Raw genomic sequence first — 21665 nt, forward strand, 5'->3', positions numbered from 1 at the left:
TGGGGGGTCGACCGACTCGGAGGGTCCGTCGCTGCTCTCGCCTGATGTGTTGCCGGCTGTCCCACCCACAGGTGCACCGGGAATGACGGGCTCACGCCCTAGAACCCACACGGGTGATGCCGACAGTCGCGCGACTTCAATCGCGACCTCACCTCGAATGGGACAGCCGCCACCGGATGGTCCGCCGTCCGGGGTTGCCCCGTGTGACGGGCCTGCGGCAAGGACGCGCGCTAAAATGCGCAGACTCTTATAATATACAGAAGGAAGAAAAAGAAAAATTTGTTTTTTTATTTATTTTCCTTCACGTGTCATGGTTACTGTATGCTGCGTCGGTGGTGTGCTCCTTGCACACTGTGTGTGTCGTGTTGTGTGGGCGCGGTGTGTGTGTGTGGGTGCGTTGTGTGTCGTGGGTGTGCTGTGTGTGCTGGGGGAGTTCCTGGCTAGTTGTATATACGCGCTTTTACGGATTTCGTATTTATACGGGGGGGGTGCGTCGGACATTCCCTTCGGGGGTGTGCTTGTTCTTCTTGTTGTTCTTGTTGTTGTTGTTCAATTTGCATTTTGTTGAAAAAAAATGAGGCACACACGGGGTTGAGGGGTAAATGTTCCTTTATTGGAATTGTTGCAGCCGGGACGGCTGCGAGCTGTAATGGGGGGAGTGATGTAGGGTTGTTACGGGAGGGCTGTAGGTGCATGGGATCCAACGGGGAATAAACACAGTGGGCGGAGCTCCGGGAGTACACGGGGGGGGGTGCCCGCAGCGACGTCCGCATCAGGCAGCCTGGGGGGTTGTGATCCTGACGGGGGGTATAAAGGGGGAGGACAGAGAGAGCTCGTGGCTCAGTCTGGGAACGAAGGAGGAAGAAGGAAGATCTTCTAGTTAGAAGCCCTGGACTCCCCTCGACGCCGCCCTTGTAAGGGCTGCGGAGGATCGAGCCAGAGGCGTGGTTCCGTGAACCAGGGTCAGTACCCTGGGACTCCGGAGACCGTAGCCCGACTCACCAGTGTCGGGCCAGTTAGCCTCCCCTAGCCCGTTAGTGGAGGACTTGGGAGTAGGTCAGGACTAGCTAGGGTGTATCCCCAGTTATCCGGGTGAGGGGGCCGCTACCCCCTCTAGTGCTGTCCTGTACCGACAAGTTTGAATAAACATACGTGTGCCTCAACCTGGGTGTCCAGCGTACTTACCGGTACTTCACTTGCAAGCAAAAAGCAGACCGCGACGTGATATTCATAGCAACAATTCGTGTGCAATTTGTAAGGGCGCGATGACACAGACTTACTTTATTTAAAGGTTATAATCCCTTGTTCATCACGACGTCCTTTTTACTTCGATGTCTCAACAGCGTTAGGGAGATCACGTGATGACATGAGGGTTCTGCCTTTGTAGTGAGGGTTGTGAGTTGACGCCGAGGAGGGGGCAGGAGGCGCCTCGCCTCCCCCATGTGGAGTGACGTCACCCGCTGGGTGTCCATTTGGAGGACATCACATGTTCATGATTATTAATGAGGGGGGCTGTTCGACGTGGAGTGACATCACGCGCGGGACACACAGACATTCTCGGCTCCTTATCGTAGTGAATGCGCAGAAACCGGAGATGCCGTAGGAGACCCACGCAGAACACGGGGAGAACATGCACACTCGACACAGCAAGGGATCCCAGTTGGGTATCGAACCCAGGCGCTTCTTGCCGTGAGGTACAGGTGTTACCACTGCACCACCCTGCAGCGCACACCGACACCTTCACGAGCGGTGTACGCATTCATATGCTGAACAACCGAGGGTCAGTGCAAGTTGCTTGAGTCACACCCGACAGCCCATTCCCCCGCGGGTCGACGGTTGATATCCAGGGATTATAAAAGCGGTGCGAAGTCGGCCGAGGTCCCCCTTGTGTGTGTGTGGACGGCGAGCATCAGTTAGACCACCGGGGGGTCCGCCCCACTGAGGAGTCCAAGCTTTGTCACGGCACTTCACCGGTTAAGTGGTGCGAGGGGTGGGAGGGCGTATGGTGGAGCGGTGTGGTGAGCGCGCCGCACCACAAATCCCGTGAGCCGAGTTCAATTCCTGAGCACGGCTAACGTGGTTGCGCGAGTGATGTCCGAGCCGGTCCTGGACATCTGCCCCACTGGTTCACCAACCCGTACCGACTAGCGTGGTGAAGTATGGTCAAACAACGCCAATCACTAACGTGGCTGACATTATTTGTAATTATTATTACGAGTGTGTATAAAAGAGCAATGCATGATTATGTTTTATGATTTCCTTGCACGATCCCTTGATTGATCTTTTTTACACGGGTGTCCAAGGGTGTCACGGGACACACGCACACAGATAGCCAAACGCTTCGTGAGACATTACAAGCGTTTTAAACAGATGCACAACAGATGCTTGAAAACACGGTGATATTAAATTTGTTAAAATATTATGCTTTTCCTAAAATAATGTCGAGGATTGTTGTCGTGATGCCCATAATCCTCGCCAAAGCTTTGAGTTTAATTGCCGGCTCATTCGTGACATTGGCGGCCACTGCACGAGCTGAATTATTGTTCCCGCTTAATTAGAGGAGCTAAAAGGGACCTTGCACTGAAATCCAAACACAGCCAAATGTCAGAGGTGCATGCCTCTTGAAGTTCTCGCCAGCTTAGGGAGCGTGCGTGGATACTTAACGTTGCTCCCCACAGCAGAACGGATGTTGTGGAGGTTTCCCGCGCTCTACTTCTTCTTAGCACTTAAATTTCGATGTAAAGCTTCTTTCGTGACTGCAGGGATTTATCTTCTTGGTTCCTCGGTAAAGTCACGTAGAAGGGAAATAATAAAATAATAATAAAAAACATAATAAAATACAATTCTCACAACGTTTCGGTCACAACGCAAGCAGCCGAAACGTCGTGAGAATTGTATTTTATTATGTTTTATTTTTATTATTTTATTATTTCCCTTCTACGTGACTTTACCGAAAGAACCAAGAAGATTCTTCGCACTTCTTCACATTTCTTCGCACTTCACCGTTGAACCGGTTTGTTGGTTCAGTGGCTCTTAATTTTTCGCAATTCATTTAATCCCCTGGCGTCGCTCGTTATGTCCTCGATTACAAAGCAAGACGGAGTGGCACCGTGGGAGGAGGTTGTGGCCTTGGCCGTTGCGGGTCACGGTGGCATTGAAAAATAAAAGGGACATTTCACGTCACATCTCTTGGCCTGCCTCTAAAACGATGATGATTGTGGGATGATGATATTATTTAGTCGTGGTGGTCGGGCTATTGGAGAAGCCAAAGATGGCGGTTATAATAATGATGGTCATGTTGATCATGAGAATGGTGGTAGTCGTTATGATGATGATGGTCATGGTGGTGGTGATTGTTATAATGATGATAAAGATGGTGGTGTCGACGTCGATGGTGGTTGATAGTGATGACAATGACGGTGGTAGGAGTGGTAAAGGTTGTTGATGGTGGTTAAGGTTGTTGTAGTTGTGATGGTGATTTTGGTGGTGTTGACGATGAAGACTGGTAGTTATATTGACGACGACGACGATGATGATGATGATGGTCGTAGTCGATGATGGTGGTAATGTTGATTATAATGGAGGTGGTGCTGATGATGAATGCGGTGTTAGTTGTGATGACAATAATAGTGTTGTTCGAAGTTGATAGTTATGATGTTGCTAATGGTCACGATAACGATGATGGCGGTGGTGATAATTATTGTTGTGTTGATGAAGAAATGTTGAATGATTGTGTTGATGACGGTTATGCCACTGCTGCTCCTGCCGATGATGATGATGATGATGCTGATGATGATGACCACGTGATGCTCATGGCCGTTCTCTTTGTTGACTCTGAACAGGTGCTGCAGCAGCAAGGCTGCGTGTTCCAAGAGCGCCACGGGTGGGAGAGACCCGGATGGTTCAACTTGGAAGGAGCCGCTGACGTACGTGCTCAATTGTTTTACGTCTCATTTCCCTCCGTCACGACCCCGCGCCGTCGCGTTGCAATTCTTGCGGCGCTTTGAGACACAATTTTGCGTGCATCACGCCGCTGTGTGAAAAATACAAAATGTGTATCGCTATCGAGCAATAGGGCAGCACAGAAGGCAGAAGTTTTCCACCTGAGTAAAGCCCATTGAGCTGTACAGCTCTTTTGCTCGTGAATACGTATTTGTAAATATGTATAAATATGTAATATGTAGTTCACTTTAAAGTATTTTTTGTTCTCATTAATAAAGCTTTAAACTGCACTCTTACAAACTAAGAGGTTCATAATAAAGGTTTTTGGGTTAGATCGCGTCACTAGTGTAGGCCATGCTCGCCCCGTTCCCCCTCCACGGGAACGCTTGGTGCCACGGGCTTAGGAGGCGTTCTGTCAACGTGCCGGTATCCACGCGTGCGCACGTACGTACAGCTTCACCGCACGTAGCCAACCGTGCTAATCTACGGTGCGGTGGGAAGGACAACAAACTAAACACAACACGACTGTTTAAAAGATAAGAGTTTGGTGTTGTGGACCGTGACCGGCGTGGCCTACCATTGCATACTGGCACGTCTTGGCCACTGGGTACTGGTTCATCGCAACGCAATTGGCACGGATAGGAAATTGCGTACGTCCGTGCGCATACTGCCACGTGTAAGGGTGCGTGTGTGGGTTGTCTGGGTTTTGGTATAGAGGGACCACTCCTCTGCCAGCAACGCCTTCATCATTCAAACGGCGATTGTCGCCGGGTCTCTGACGGCCACTCACGTGATGTTATTACACTTCGCACGAGTCGGCGTGCTCTGATCATTCCCCGTCCTCATGATCACATGACCATAGCAGAGCTTGAGCGCCCGCTGAACATTTGCCAGGTCACTGATATACTGGAGTATGGCGGCACCTCCGATTAGCACGGCTGACTACGTACGGTGAAAATGCAGCTCAACGTACAGGCGTACAAGGCTCGTAGCTAAAGCCATAGGGAGAGGCAAAGTGGATGTGGTGCGCCGGGCACGGGAATATTTCACTGGTTCACCGACCTGGATGGAATCGGCGGGAACGAAGCTCCGAGTGGCGTGCACCCGGAGCTTTGTCCCCTCCGTTACCGAGTGACGCCGTGGCAAGCGCAGCGAGGGCCGAAGCGCAGAGTCCCCGGCCGCACGCCAATCGTCCCCAATGACCGCCAACCCCACCCCTGGAAGAAGACATCGTTCGTAAGTGTTGCGTGTTACCGTATTGTGCGAGGAGCGGCAGAACGAGCGCAGGGCTGGAGACCCGGTGAGCTGGATTGATTTCCCTGCTGGCGACTGTGATTTGGCAAAGTCCGTCGCAGCCAAAGCGGCGTTTGCGGCCGACGTTTTCTGCAGGAGAAATTAAATAAATAATTATCGATTGGCTCATTCCACTGTTAATCATACGGCGGCACCAGGGGTGTGGGAAATTAGTGGACACCAATCCCATCATGATGGCGCAATTACGATAAGACCATGCAGGCAGCAGAGAGCTGGGAATTACTCTGTTGTGACACAATATAATCACAAGCGTCATTTTGGAGAATATAAATGAATAGACAATATGCGTGTGTGTGTGCTCCTTAACAAATCCGCCTCTCCGCTTCAAAAAATATGAAAAATTATTCTTACGCAACCCATCGGCGGCACGGCCTTCTGGGAGTGCATTATTTCAGCAGCACTGTTTGAATACAAGCAAACCCTGGACCCGTTTTGGCATCGGCAGAGTCTGGCTGGCCTGAATCACTCAAGATCAAGATCGAGATGCCATCATGGACAATTTCCACCACTGCCTTAAGGGCCGCCATCACAGCTCTGCCAAGCCCAATGTGTATTTGAGACAAGGGGCACTTTGAATTTTTGAATTGGTTAATTGTCAAGACAAAGTCATGTTCAACTCGTCGACCGATGAGTTTTCCGGATCAGTTTATCCCGGTCAGGTTTTTACTTGCACAAGCAAATGCTGGAGTGGTTTCTAGCTAATCTGGGCCTCATCAGCACGGTTTGGCCTCTGAAACCAATGCCACTGACTAATCCAGCGTTAGAGCTGCGAGCCATTCATGGACCTATTCCAGAACACAGTGCAACTGCAAATAACCAACTGGAGCAATACCGGTTCATGTTGGCGATGCGTCCCTGACAGGCGCGACATTTGTCGTAAATTAAAGCAAATTGTTTAAATTACCAAAACACCGCACGTCAATAATATATAGCACTCTACAGTACGGTGCATTTCCTTATGCGCGAAGCAAAGTGGTTCGTGTACAGGGTAGTGGGTGACGGCTACGAGAGAGGATGGACGATTCTGTTAGCGACGTAAGTGTGGGTTGAGGCGACGTTCATCAGGGAGCAGTGTTCACGTACAACGACGACATATTTGTGAAACGACATAAGGGCGAGACGTGAATCGGGGTATGACTGTATAAGCAACCGTTTCCCGTGTCGATGAATTTCCTCGTCACCTTTTTGTACCATGTTCAACTTATTTTGCACCGTATGCAGCCAACGATCCGACTTGTGAAATCGTGCCGTCACGCCCGCTGCCACCGACGAAACGACATCGCCACTGTGATGCGTTCTGTCCCCTTTGGCCAGGCGTGCGTCCGGCCCTCGGTGTGTGGCAGCGGTGTTAATCTGGGGCCCCCATTCTCGCCCACACATCCAGCCATGTGGCCCTCGAACATTCGGAGTCGCAGTTTCAATCCTATTTGCGTCATCCTCGAAACGTAAACCGCAGGTGCAAACAAAGTCTCAAAATGCTTTGTGTTACTTGTGCCACATTGAGCCATGCGCACAGTATAAGCACTGTAACAGAAGCTGATATAAGCGAGGTTCACATTTGTGATAAATATTACAGTGCTTACCGAGTGGGTGGGATGGGATGCGTGTGTGTGTTTGTCTCTGCTCACGGGAATCGCTGATGCGAGGTCGAATTTTATAAAAGGGAGCGGTGATGTTGCGGTTAGCGCTACACTGCGCTATGTACCCGGCCACCCGGGTTCGATTAACAACATCAGTGATGATTATCTGAACCGGTCCTGGGCCTCCCTTAGATCCACTCAGCCTCAATGAGTACCTGATGTGGTGTGTAAACATCGTTACTAGAGAGACAAAGGCGGTCGGGCTTGGTGTTGGCCACCTATCCACTCGTGTGCCGTGCCCGCCTTCATAAATGCTCGCTAACTGCACTTACCCCAACAGCCTGTTAGGGCTACACAGGGGATCTTTATCTTTGTGTCTCTGCTCACAGGAATCACTGATACGGGAATCGAACTCGGGTCGCCGGGCTCGTAGCGCAGCGCGCCAACCATGAGCACGCAGGCAGGCAGGCACACTCCCACGCTCTTGTGAGGACGCGTCTAACCGACCTTGAGGGATGACAGCGCGGCTCAAACTCCAAGCGTCCCGTTTTGATCACGGCTTCATTGTCGCTGCGCGTGGGACACTGGCGGCAGTAATGAGCCAACTGCTGCGACAATAAACAGCGCTCGTGACAGGGGGTGGGGGGGGTTGCAGCATCTTTGAATTTTTAACGAGCCACGTAAATAATGTCGGCAAATTACGGAACGCGCCGATCGCCTCCGATCCTGGAAGCTGAGCGGGGTTGATGATGGATAGTGATTGGATGGGCAACGATCTTGCATGACAGGTGCTATAGGCTGTAGGGTTTGCTTGCGGGTAGCATGGGGCATTGCAGAAAAGCATTGGTTGTGCTGTACCAATATTCTCCCACGTCTTTGATTCCTGTTCATCAACCCGCACTCACTAACGTGGTGACGTATGACAAGATAGCCACCGTGGCCCACAATTGCACTGAGACTGGTTTTTAATGTATCTCTGCGTCTCTGTGGGTCTCTATAGGTATATATGTGTCTCTGTGGGTCTCTATGGCTCTCTGTGGGTCTCTGTCGGTCTATTATATGGTCCATAGTGTTGGTTGCACTGAGTTCTGTTGATGTTCTGATGCGATTGATGGTAACACCAGTAACCATCAATCCTTGAGAAGTAGCAATGAGGTCTACCGTTGCGTTTTCCAGGCCCTTTGCCGTGTCTCAGTGACGCTGTGTGTGTGTCGCATGCTATAGGCTCTCCCATGTCACAGTGACGCTGTGTGTGTGTCGCATGCTGTAGGCTCTCCATGTCACAGTGACGCTGTGTGTGTGTCGCATGCTGTAGGCTCTCCATGTCACAGTGACGCTGTGTGTGTGTCGCATGCTGTAGGCTCTCCCATGTCACAGTGACGCTGTGTGTCGCATGCTGTAGGCTCTCCCCATGTCTCAGTGATGCTGTGTGTGTGTCGCATGCTGCAGGTTCTCCCCTACGACTATTATGGCTCCTACGGTCACAAGCCCCACCAGGATTACAAATACAAGAGCCTCCTGTCGGACGAGTACACATTCGACTTCCCTCCCCATCACCACGTGGTGAGTCCCCCGTGTACCATCGTCATCGTCAGCACCACTACCACCAACGTGTTCAACAGCAACTGCATCGTCATCGTCAGCACCACTTACTGGCAGTTGTTTCAATAATGGCAGCTTCACCACCAGCAGTGTCACCATCATCTTCAACAGCAGCAGAAGCAGCGTCGCCAGCAGTACTACCATTGCCACTGGCAGTTCCATCATTATCATCAGTGAAAGCAGCAACAGCTTCATTAGCAGAACCTCTACCACGCTCTAACAGCAGTGTCATGATAGTTTTATGGTGATTGATGGGGATAATGGTGTTGATGCTGTTCATGATGAAGATGCATTTGACGACGATGGTGATGATGGTGATCAGGAAGTTTTAATCATGGCGATGGTGCTGTGCTAATGTTGATTATGTCGGTGATGATGTCGTTGATGATGTTGGTGACGACGACGACGACGACGATGATGATGATGATGATGATGAGGTCATTGTACTATCGCTCGCATCGCATGTAGATCCGAGACGAGTGTGTGTCATGCCGGAACGCCGTCGCAGTGTTCAGCATGTCGTACTTCGGCAAGTTCTACCTCGTGGGCCCCGACGCTCAGAAAGCTGCCGACTGGCTCTTCACAGCTGACGTCTCCAAGCCAGTGGGTGAGTGTGGCCGAGCGTGGTGCTGGGCACCCACCCCCTCGTGTGCCGTGCCGGCCTTCATAGGTGCTGCTCGCTAACAGCACTTGCCCCAACAGTCTGCTCAGGCTGTATGGGGGATCTTTGTCTTTGTATGTGTGTTTAAGAGGGAGCGGTGGTGTCGCGGTTAGCGCACCGCGCTACGAATCCGGTGACCCGAGTTTGATTCCCGCTTATGGCCAACACCAGTGACGATTATCTGAACCGATCTTGGGCCTCTCCTAGGTTGACTCAGTGTCAAATGAGTACTTGGTGCGATGCGTACACTTATCCACTGTGGAGACAAAGGCGGCCAGGCGTGGTGCTGGCCACCCACCCCCTCGTGTGCCGTGCCGGCCTTGACAGGTGCTCGCTTAACAGCTCTTGCCCCAGCAGTCTTTTCAAGGCTATTCGGCGGGATCTTTTGATTTTGCGTGAGTGTGTACGAGTGTGCACGCGTGTGTGGATGTGCACTGCTTGATGGAGGCCGTCATCCCTCATGGACATGTGATGCAACCGTCAACATCCTGCCCGAAACGGGAGCAGCTGAAACGCGAGCGGATCTCTAGGGTCGGCCTCCGCCGCCGGCCATCAACCCGGTTCAAACCCCACGACCCACGTCCCCTCCTTAACGGTCAATCCCACGTCCCCGAAACTTGCGCACGTCCTCACATCCACGTGCTCCTCTCTCTTCTCTCTGCCGTGCCCGTCTGTGTCGCCCGGTGTCATTTGGAGATCCCTCTTCACCGTGCGATCTGGATAAGAGCGCGCACGCGTCAAGAGTTGTGCGTGCCTAGGGCAGGCGGTGACGGTGGATCCGGGGGATCTACGCGATCGGAATAAAGATGCTGCACACGAGATCGGGTCGGGGTGCGTTCAGAAAGCCAAACTTGAATAATTGAAAGCAGCTCATCAACGTGGCAGGCGCTGAGCTAAACAGACCCTCATTTGCGTATCGAGCAGGGAGACAGATGGCACGATCATTTGGATGGGTTAGGGAAACTGGGCTTCTCCTGGGCTGACAAGACTCCAGTTCCGCGCCAGCGTTGAGATGTTAACGGGTGCCACGGTGGCTAGGAGATGTTAACTACCTCGCCTGGTATACAGGAGGTCTTGGGTTACACCCTGACCGTGGTCGCGTAGATTTTTCTCCGGGTCCTCCGGTTTTTCCCTCCACATTTAGAATCAACATCACACGTTTAGAGTATTTTGCCGCTATAAATTTACACGTGATAAACCACCTCGTTGAGCTATTATTTGTGGCCCGGTCACTTGTGAAAAAGAGCGATATAGCTCAGTGGGACTTGCCTCCATATATCTCTCCACGTCTCTCTCAAAGTCTCACTGTCTGTCTCTGTATCTCTCTCGGTATCTCTCTGCTTGTCTGTCTCTGTATCTCTCTCGGTATCTCTCTGCTTGTCTGTCTCGGTGCACGTCTCAAGAGGTGGGAGTTACTGCACCTCCGATTAGCACGGTTAGCTACATACTGTGCGAAAGAAGTTCAACTTAATATCATTATACATGTACACACATATGGCTCCTACTTTCTCTCAGTGTTTTACTCCATGTCTCCCTCTATCTGTCCGTGTCTCTCTCTCCGTGTCTCCCTCGGTGTACGTTCTCTGTCTCCACGTCTGTCTCTGGGGCCTCCCTCTGTGGCCGGGCCCCCGTTGATTGTCGCGCTGCCTCGGGGACCCCGTCGTGACGTCCGCGTGCCGCCCACCGCTGATCGATGGGCCCCTTCCCCAGCAGCAGCGGCGGCCCTCGTTAACTCGCCTTTGGCACCAGGTGTTTAATCACCGCCGGGTATCGACGCCATTGATCACTCGCCAAGCTCCGTCTGTCCCATTTTTAACGTCGTTTACTTATTTACCAGTCGTCCACTTTTGCCCCGTGCTTTTTGATGTTGTGTTTTTTATCGCCGGCTTTTATCCGAGGTGGGTGGCGCTGCCATCCAGCAGAGGGCGGCTCGACGATCGGAGAACCCGCCTTGTGGGGTTCAAATCCCGGTCTCACGGCGACTCAGAATCAGAATCTTTATTTCGTGAGAATCAGAATATTTATTTATACTGGAGCAATCTGATGTCCAGTAAGGGGCAACGGGTCAGAACGTTACAACAACAAACAATACAAAAACACGATATGAGTGCAAAGTATATGAAAGGTAAGCAAATCACTCAAAGAAATACAAATAAAACTAAACTATTTTAATGTTACCAGGCAAAGCCCACCGAGCTATTAGCTTCTTTTTCAGAAGCGACCTGGTCACAAATGAGAGCTCAATGAAGTGGCTCATCATGTGGACATTTATAGCAGCCAAATAATCTAAGTAATTTAAACGCATGTTTCTAAATGTGGAGGGAAAAGCCAGAGAGAAAATTCACGTGACCCCGCGGAGAACACGCAAACTCCAAATATCCAGCAGGCGTCAGGGTCGCGAACGACCCTCGACCTCCTGCATACCAGGCGAGGTAGTTAACATCTCATAGCCACCGGTTGATTAAATGATTTTCTCTGGGTGCGAAGTCCACGTTGTTTGATGACAATGATTCATAAACTCTGCCTTCGATGAGAGTTGGCACAGTGGAATGGGCACCCAACTCGCAATCGTAAAATGTGCGAGTTCAATTCCTGGCTGGCGATCACCATGGACCATCATCCCTCTGGAATCGATCAAATTAGTACCGCTCTTTTTGGAAAAATGGAAAACATCCACAATTTGACTTTTTCTGAGTTATCTTACGAGGTGTCGACAGACATGTCCCGTAAAGAACTACTTCTGAGTCGCTTCAGTCGGCCTCTCTCACTCGACACTACAGAGTTTCTCCTTCTTGTGGTGGAATAGCGGCTCTCCTCGTGCCAGCCGTCTAATACAGCGTGCCTCTCAGAGCAGGGTCCGCTACAATGCATCCTTCCCCTCCCGAGACGTCTCAATCTCGGAGCGCGCAAGCCGCTCGGCGTGAATTTTATTTAGAGAGGCGTAGCGCCGTTGTTTTTAAAGACATTGTTACTCACCGCAGTAAACCGCAGCGACACGACCGCACTCTACGATAGCTGGCGCCAAACTGTGCCGCACACCCTGTGTACGTGTACGTCATTGGAATGGGAAAGGGTTGATTGAAAAAAACTAATTAACTTTTGTAGGATTTTTTTTTTGCAGTTAACCTTGACCTGACCGAGACCATCACCTCGCTGGTGTAATCATCGCGACTGAGACCTGGATTCAGACTTTGCTCTTAAATCTCTCCCGAGGGACTCCAGTTTTATATTCTGTTTATGCGACACGAATTGCACTCTGCTTGTAATTTGCAGACACGTGCAGGATTTCTGGGTAGCACAGCTGCTCTGTGGGAGTTATGATTATTATTATTATTTTTAGTGCGAAGAATGTCAAGGTGCCATTCCTCCTGGGAATTAGTGCAGTTAACTGTGTCGTTATCATCAGAGGTTGGAGGTTGTTTTTTTTCTTTCTACTTTGTAAGTGCCGGTCCACTCTCGGAACGACGTGCCCCATTACCCTCCAGATGCTTTTCAGCTGCGAGGACTCGTGTGTGAGTGTGTGTGTTGCCGAATGAAATAAATATACCGACTCCATCGTAAGCCTCGTTCAATCCAAATTATCTCGTGAACCCACCCCGCACTTGTGCCATTGCGCCGTTACAGCGTGAAATGGCGCGGGGGTAACCGGGTGGCTCGGAGGTCGGAGCGCTGGGCTGGCAACCGCTGACATCCCGGTCTTGTCTATTGTGGTTGCGTCTCGTGTGGCATGTTTTGTGTTCCTGCGTGTGAGCGGTTTGCCAGGTGGCACGGTGCACACGTGTCTGATGAACACTCGTGGTTTGCCAGGTGGCACGGTGCACACGTGTCTGATGAACGCTCGTGGTTTGCCAGGTGCCACCGTGTACACGTGTCTGCTGAACACTCGTGGCGGGGTGGAGGGCGACCTCACTGTGAGCCGTGTGGCACCCGGGAAAGGAGACGACCCACTCGCTCCCGAGTTCGAGGGTAAGAGCAACAGCATCATCAGCATCGTCATTGTCGTTGTCATCATCATCATCACCATTCTCAGCAGCATTGTTGACCCTTTAGCCATTCGGAAATGACTGCAAGTTGCAGGGTGGGTGTCCTGTTGACCGCTGAATCGCCAAACGCACAAGCGGTTACCATTAATTTAATTTAGAGAGGCGTAGTAGCGCCGTTGTTTTAAAGACATCATACTCACCGCAGAGAACTGTAGCGACACGACCGCACTCTATGATAGCTAGCGTCAACCTGTGCCACACGCCCTCCCGCGTGGCCTTTTTATTTGAGATTTTATTCTGATTCTATGCCGATGACGTACGTGTACGTATGTGTATGTCATCGGAATGGAATCGGAAGAAACGGTGACGATGTGCAAGTACGTCATCGGAATGGGAAAGTGTTAATGATGAGAGCGACGTGCGTTTGATTCGAGCCGCCCTCCTTCACACCGGGGACGTCTCGGAGCACTGTACACGCGACATCTCACCTCGACGCGTGTTTGAAAGGGCACCTCCCCCAGTGGCAGCTGCCCCCGCGCAGCACAAAGTGACTGGGCACCCGGCCTATGCGCAGGCATGGGTCTGCCAGTAGGGGGGCGGTGACTGTGCTACTGGACATCTGTGACAAAGAGCTTCGTAGCTCATCGGATTCCTCCAGCAGTCTAGATAAAGATTCTGACGATTCAGGCTGCTATGTGTAATCCCAATGGAGTAGTTTGCGGTGTAATCTTCCAAATTTGTCAAATCCAGAACACGACTCTGGCTCACGGTGGCCTACTCACTCCTGAATCACGTCAGGGGGAACTGTCACGGTCGCTGTGAAGAAGACGGCGCACACTTTATGATGAATATACCCATACAGCAGTAATAATATATATTCAGAGCCTCCTGCAGGATTTTAACCGTGAATCTGTGCAACGAGCAGTCGGACGATCCACAGCGGCGTCGCCTCCCCTTCGCCGTGCCATGGCACAGCGGGCATCATCCTCCTCCTCATTCTCCTCATCGTCCTCCTCATCCTCCTCATCATCCTCATCGGCCAGCAGTATAAATGGATACATCACAGTTGGTCGCCCAGCAGATCACATCAATCAATCGATCAATCTTTATTGTACGCGCCACTATAGCCCCCAATGAAGTATGCATCAGTGCACATGACAACGGAAGGGAGCGGTGGCAGGGAGGGCACGGAGCAGCCGGAGCCGGAAGAGAAACCCGTCACGACCTCAGTGGCTAACGCCGACTGAGCAGAGTCGATTACAACAGCGCACACAATAAAGTGCAACCGTGCACAACGAATAGCATAAGAAAGGTAAGTAGTAAATAACAAAATGTAAAATAAATAACGAATAAAGAGACAGTTTTTTTTTCTATATATTTTTTATTTCATGTAGAGGCGAGTCTGAATAGATGTGGTGGGGTAGAGTGTGGGTACTCACACCTCTTCCCAGGGTACCCAAATGCACCTCATCGGAGCAACGGCAGGGCTGCACCTCGCTTCCATTGGTGACACGCAACGGAGTGCTGTTACCTTGATGATCTCGTCAAGGAGCATAAACCATCGTCACGCAAACTCCTCCGGTGGTCATCCTCACAGCAGCGGCAGCGGCAGCAGCAACAGCAGCTCTTGGCTACTGCCATCGCACAAAGGCGGCGGTCACCGCATCGCGCGGCGCTTTCATGTGCGCTTCTGCGGCCGTCTGGAACGCTCCTGCTTCCGATATTAGGAAGCCACTGGAGCTATGCACTTTTAAGTCATCATCAAGGTTGAAAACTCATTTCGTTAGAGCTGCTTTTTGTGTTTAGTTTGTTGTCCTTCCCCCGCACCTCCGATTGGCACGGTAAGGCCCACGCACGGTGATAAAGAAGTTCAACATACGTGCACACGTACACGATTGGGTCTATTGGCTGCTACTCTTCCTGTCCATCAGCCGCGCCGCTGCCCTCGCGGATTTTGTGTGGGCGAGCTCAGCTCTATTGCTCTGCACTCTGAGTCTGCCAGATGGGGGCGATAGCTTTGGCGTGGCTTATGATGGAGCTTGCAAAGCTGACGTTAAGCATTGCGGTTGTCATGCAACGGTGAAGGTACAGGCGCACGCCACTTCTGGCGTGTCCTGCCCAATTGGCTTCTCGAAACATTCAACACTTGATACACGCGCTCCCGTTTTACGTGTCGCCAGGGCAGAATCGGAATCTTCATTTGCAGGAGGAGGAGGAATCCGATGAGCTATGAAGCTCTTTTTCACAGATGTCCAGGAGTCAGAAAAGTTACAACCACAAACAGTACACAAATCGATAGCGGTGTAAATTATAGGAAAGGTAATCAAGTCACTAAATATAAATACATAAAGTATCCAAGCACGAATTGCGTATGCTCACAGTAGTGCCACATCTGTCTGGCACCAATCGTCGTCGTCATCGTCAATCCACTCTCCGTGAGGTCTTCCTCTCTTTCCGCTTCCTTCCATTGTTCCCCAAACAACACACGTGCATTGTTCCCCAAACAACACACGTGTATTGTTCCCCAAACAACACACGTGCATTGTTCCCCAAACAACACACGTGTATTCATGTTTTCCTTCAGCATAAACAAATATTACGATTCCGACCTTGTGACATTCCGGTATTGGCGACTGCCACGGTGGCTACGACACCGCCCCCCCCGCGTGCCCCCCCCGCGTGCCCCCCCCGCGTGCCCCCCCCGCGTGCCCCCCCCGCGTGCCCCCCCCGCGTGCCCCCCCCGCGTGCCCCCCCCGCGTGCCCCCCCCGCGTGCGCCGTCTGGGTGCACCGCAGGTGCCGGCTTCTACCTGGCGGTGGGCGGCGCCGCGGCGCAGCACGCCTGGTCCCACGTGAGCTCCGTGCTGCAGGACGGCGCCTTCAGGTGTCGCCTCGTCGACGCCTCGCCCCGCTTGGGACTCCTCAGCGTGCAGGGCCCTCGCAGGTGCGGTCCGACAAAGCACAACGTGGCTTGACGTGTTTCCGGACTTGACGGCGTTCGTACAACGACAGAGGCCCCCGTGTAGCCTTGAACAGAGTGTTGGGGCAGGTGCTGTTAGTGAGCACCTGTGAAGGCCGGCACGGCACACGAGGGGGTGTTGATAGCTACACACGGCTCCAGGTACTCATCTGCACACACACACACACGCTGAAGCATATTTACACTAAATTGTTTACGTGATGCACCGTACTAAATTAGCTGTGTCGGGTGGTGGCGGGTTTAACAACACATTTATATGTATGCGATCTAACCCAAACACCTCTATTATGGATTATGTACGTATACGTGCGTACACTGTCTAAGTTATCGCTGACAAAGAGGCACAGTGTATTTGTTATTCTCCATGGACTCTCACTGTTGAATGACTGATTGAATCAGAATCAGAATTTATTTTGCGTCATTGTGGAGATATGGACGTCTGTCTATTGAATGTTTCCATAGTGGAGGGAGTGGTGGCGCAGTGGTTGACTTACCGCACTGTCAACCCAGCAACTGGATTTAAATTTGCGGCCACAGCTGGCATCAATGACATCTTAACTAGTCCTAGTTCCTCCGCACCCCCCCCCCCCCCCGTTCACTAAACCGCACCGACCAGCGTGGTGAATACTCTTAGGTTTTTTCGGTAAAGTCACGTAGGTAAAAATAAAAAATAAAAATAATAGAAATAATAATAGAAATAAAATAATGAATCACGACGTTTTGGAGGCAACACAAGTCTCCGTCATCAGGTGGGACCGTCACAGCTAAATTTACTGTATAAATTCACCCTTGAAACAGAGCCAAGATAGCTCAGCGGGTAATTGACTCGGATACTCAACTTGTGATTCTGAAAACAGTCCGGTAGAACAAGTCGCCGACATGGGGTGGAGCAATCAAAGAGTGGACAGTTCACAGGAACAGCAACCATGGCAGTAGCAATAGCAGAGTGACGAGGAGGTGACCGTAGGTGACCAGGGGGCCGTGTGTGTCTGCAGCCGGGAAGTCTTGGAAAAGGTTCTGGATGCCGATCTCAGCAACGAGAGCTTCCCCTTCTCCACGCACAAGGTCGTGAAGGCGGCTGGGCACGAGGTGAGTGTGTGATGCCAGCGGCAGCTGTTCACTTACGGCACTTGCATGTTGAACTTGTTTGCACACTGCGCTTGTATGCTGAGCTTCTTTCGCACCGTACGTAATCAACCGTGCTTACATCGGAGGCACTAGGGTCTTATTGTAGGCTGCGTTCACCGAGGGATAACCCAGGATCGTTTCTGATACCGCTGATGTTAGCCGTGGCCGAAAATCTTAATCGAGGTCGCTGGCTTCATAGTACAGTGCGCTAACCACTACGCTGTTGCTTCCCACACCTATACAAAGATAATGATCCCTGATATAGCGTCCTTGTGGGGGCAGGTGCTATTAGTAAGAACCTATAGAAGACCGCATGAGAGGGTGGTGTGGCCAGCATCGCTCCCGGCTGCCTTTGCCGACTCACCACACCAGGAACTAATTTAATTCTGGGCGAATCCAGAAGAGGCCAAGGCACCGGCTCAGATATTCGTCACGTGACATTAGCTTTGGCCGGGAATCCAACTCGGGTCGCCGGGTTCGCAGCGCGGCGCGCTAACCGCCGCGCCACCGCTCCAGTGCGCTGTCTTTCCGTGCGTGCCACACACGGCACGCAGACACGCGCGCCACGTCTCCACTCGGACTACTTTAGGCAGCGCGCTCTGCCCCCTAACGAGCCTGGAGCCCGGCGCCGACCTCGGCGTAACAAGTCCACCCTCGGCAGCCGTGCGGGCGTCATACTCGGAGGTGTGGGAAGTCGCCGCCCCTTGGCCCTGGGTTCGTTATTCCGATTATCGTCAGTCGACGCTGCCTTGGCAGCCGGCAGCTTTGCCTCCCTTGCGTTTCTTCGTTCGCTCGCCTGGGAGAGCCTTGCGAGTGTGCGTCGTTTCTACAAACACTTGGAGCCGGGCCTGGCCGGGTCGGCTCAAGAACAACCCAGGGATGCGCTGAGACCTTCCACACGCCCTGGTCGCCATGCTCGTTAAGCAGTGAGGCTTCCTGGGTTCTTCCTCTCCCATACCACCCCCTAGGAATGAGTTTTGGATTTAAAAAAGGTTAGACTTTTGAGAAAATATTTTTTTGGATTTTCAGATAATTTACCATTTTTTATTTGTATTATTTGAACGTTTGTCTTCGTGCTTACCAAAGGTATGTCACTCGATGCCAATTGGGGGGGGCGGGACGTAAATATTCGTGACGTCACTGCCCGTGACGGCGTACTTTCAGATCGATCCTAAACAAAAACAAATTATTGTACGGAAATCTTTTTGTCTAGGCCCAATCAATCAAGCTGGGCTTTTGCGAACCAATCAACTAACTCAATATAAAATTACAGCTGTTGCTCTCATCACCGTACTGTGAAGTAGATGAAGTCGCAGGCCATCGTCACGCTCGATGGTTTTCACCGACGCTACACACACCGAGCCACCCGTGAACAACGTGGACATTGCTGCCACCGATTTCGCTCACGCAGGGGTCTGCAACCGGCGGCTACGGGTGCGCACGCAGCTCTTCAAAGCGCTGCCTCGTGACGTTATTTACGAACGAGCGTCTCGCTTTCACGAGCATGGCGGCTCTTGAAACATTGAACCATTTGCCCAATTCGAACAAAAAAGGCTCTTGTCGTTAGTTTTCGGATGCCGACCCCTGCGCTAACGGAATGACCGCCGTGTCCCCCCCCCCTCCCGTCGCGGGAGCAGGTGCGCGCCATGCGCGTGTCGTTCGTGGGGGAGCTGGGCTGGGAGCTGCACGTGCCAGCGGCCGCGTGTGGTGCCGTCTATGCGGCCGTGATGGAGGCCGGGCGGCCCCTGGGCATCGTCAACGCCGGCTACCGCGCCATCGACTCGCTCTCCATCGAGAAGGGTGGGCCGGTGATGGGCTGACTGTTCCTTCCCAGGGTCCCCCACCCCCGTCAGGGCTCAGGACCTGGGCTCGAATCCAGGTCTCAGCCGCCTGTGATGAAACAAAACTGATTCTCAAGTCTAGTTGAGTCGATGGCCTCCACCAACGATTGTGCAAAAAAAAACCCATCGCTTTAATTTGTCTCACGCGATGAACGTTACTGTCACGTACGTATATGTACCTATGTTGAACTTCTTTAGCACCGTACGTAGCCAACCGTGCTAATCGGTTGGCCAGAGGTCACGTGAAGAAGGGATCTCGGAGGTAGCTCTGCGATATCCACTTCCACGAATCGCTTGAGCTGCTCTGTGAGAGAGAGAGCCGCACGGTCGCTGCGTCTCGTGACGCCGTTGGCACAAACCGAAGCGCGTGAGTTGAGGAGGGCCCCCGGCGGAGTCTCGACCGCTCTGCCGCTCCGGCACCGCCGTTTACCCCGCCGTGTCCCCGGCACCCCCCCCCCCCCCCCCCCCCCCCAGGCTACCGCCACTGGCACGCCGACCTCCGCACGGACGACTCTCCGCTCGAGGCCGGCCTGGCTTTCACCTGCAAGCTCAAGTCGTCCGTCCCGTTCCTGGGCCGCGGCGCCCTGGAGGAGCAGCGCCGGCGTGGGCTGGCCAAGCGCATAGCCTGCTTCACCATCGACGAGTGAGTTCCCCGAGCGCCGCGTCTCTCCGATCCCACGGCTGCTCTCGCCGCCCCTGTACCAACGGCGGTAAAGAATATAAACACGCCGCACCTGGGCGCTGACAGAGCAGAGAATTTGCGCGTTTGCCACTCGCTCCCTGCAGAGATTTGCGGTTCGGGTAGAGCAGCCACCCTGGTTAATACTGCGGGTGCCATCGTCATGGCGTCGTCACGCACGGTGTCCGTGCCCGCGACCGTCTCTGCCACGTCTGTGTCTGCGTCTGTCTGTACCGTGTCCGTGCGTGTGTCTGTCTGTGCCGTGTCTGTGCGTGTGTCTGTCTGTGCCGTGTCTGTGAGTGTGTCTGTCTGTACCGTGTATGTGAGTGCGTCTGTCTGTACCGTGAGTGCGTCTGTCCGTGCCGTGTCCGTGCGTGCGTGTAAAAGGCTTAAGTGCTGCCGCGTCGGCTTTGAGAGAGTGCGGTCAGGGATGGTTGGGCCGAGTCAAACTCACCGCTCCCTAAAAACCCTTTCAGAGCGAGCGGCTCCTTACATTCATTATTCACCTCCCCTTAAACGTCTCTCCGATGCACAGGTCCCTCGCCTTTTTATTTCTTTCTTTTTTCAAAATCCAGGAAAGCTTCACTGAGTCGTTGGGATTCGTTCGCAATCAGCGCTAATGCTCGCTGACGAAGACGGCCTTGTAGGAATCTTGTGTCGTTGCTGTTCCTACCGCCGTTGAAAGAAAAACTGGTAAACGTTTAACTATTTTTTATTTTACCAGGTAAGGCCCACTGAGCTGTGTAGCTCTCTTTCAGAAGCGACCTGGCCACAAATGACAGCTCAACAAAGTGGCTTGTCACGTGGACATTTATAGCAGGCAAATACTCTAAATGCGTGATGATTCTAAATGTGAAGGGAAAAAAGGAGGACCCGGAGAATAATCCACGCGACCATTGGAGATGAGACACCACAAACTCCAACTATACAGGCGTCAGGGTCGGAACTGAACCCACAACCTCCTGTATGCCAGGCGAGACCCGTAACGGCGCCGACCGTGGTTGACGTGTATCGCGGGCGGTGGAGGCCACGCTGCAGGTGGCAGCCTGTAATCCTGGACTGCCGAGGCAGCAGCGAGAGTTGGTGGGTCCCAGGCAGAGCTGTGGCTGGCCAGGAGAAGGCGGTACAGCAACGGTGGGCTCCATCTGTTCCATCAGCACGGGATAGAGTGTTGCCCCCTTGCACGTGTGGGTTTTTTGCAGGCACTCCGGTGTCCTCACACGTGTATACACACTCATTAATTGGCCGATAACACCTTCATATTTAGAGGACCCCCAGAGCTTGGGGGGGGGGGGTATTTGGTGCCATGTAGATATTTCTGCAGCTCTCATCTCAAACAGTTCTGATGGTTTCTTGCTCAAATGAGCATTGAGGTGGTGAGCATCACCTGTTCACGGCCCTGGTGGATATTCCAGCGGTGGATATTCCTATGGCTGGGACGAGTCCCTATATCGGGCAGCCACTTTTTACTTCCCTGCAAAGTGTCCTCAATTTTATCCACCCCGGAGAGATGATGGGCTGAGTCGACCCCCCCCCAACCAAGATTTGTAACTCGCAAAGCTTCCAATGCCGCTCGCTCTACCACTGAGCCACATTGCTCTCATGTCGCCACACCTCTCTCTCTGTCGCCAACCTCTCGTCCGTCTTCTCTCGACGGAGAATGTAGAAGATTGTGGGGGGAGGGGAGCGAGGTGACTCAGCCTCAACCGAGTACCTGGTGCAGTGTTTAGCAACGTCGCCACGAGGGAGACAAAGGCGGCCGGGCGCGGTGCTGGACACCCACCCCCTCGTGTGCCGTTGTGGCGTTCATAGGTGCTGCTCGCTGACAGCACTTGCCCCAACAGTCTGTTGAGGCTATACTGTACCGGGGATCTTTTTCTTTGGGGGGGGGGCAATCATAATTCCTGATCTGTCGCCCCCCCCTCTCCCCGCCCCCCACCCCAGTGGGCCAGCACCA

At 52.6% G+C, this 21665-nt stretch overlaps 1 protein-coding gene across 1 annotated transcript in view; it reads left to right on the forward strand.

The window, feature by feature from the left end:
* SARDH (sarcosine dehydrogenase) overlaps positions 1–21665 on the forward strand; it is a 91026-nt gene that overhangs the window by 40817 nt on the left and 28544 nt on the right. Inside the window, exons 12-19 of the mRNA XM_078877830.1 lie at positions 3843–3926; positions 8286–8399; positions 8907–9045; positions 12952–13065; positions 15877–16024; positions 17056–17149; positions 18826–18988; positions 19504–19672. Coding sequence (XP_078733956.1) covers positions 3843–3926; positions 8286–8399; positions 8907–9045; positions 12952–13065; positions 15877–16024; positions 17056–17149; positions 18826–18988; positions 19504–19672 — 1025 coding nt within the window. The remainder of the gene's footprint in view (positions 1–3842; positions 3927–8285; positions 8400–8906; positions 9046–12951; positions 13066–15876; positions 16025–17055; positions 17150–18825; positions 18989–19503; positions 19673–21665) is intronic.

Source organism: Lampetra fluviatilis, chromosome 49 (assembly GCF_964198595.1).
Source record: "Lampetra fluviatilis chromosome 49, kcLamFluv1.1, whole genome shotgun sequence".
Taxonomy (NCBI): Eukaryota; Metazoa; Chordata; class Hyperoartia; order Petromyzontiformes; family Petromyzontidae; genus Lampetra; species Lampetra fluviatilis.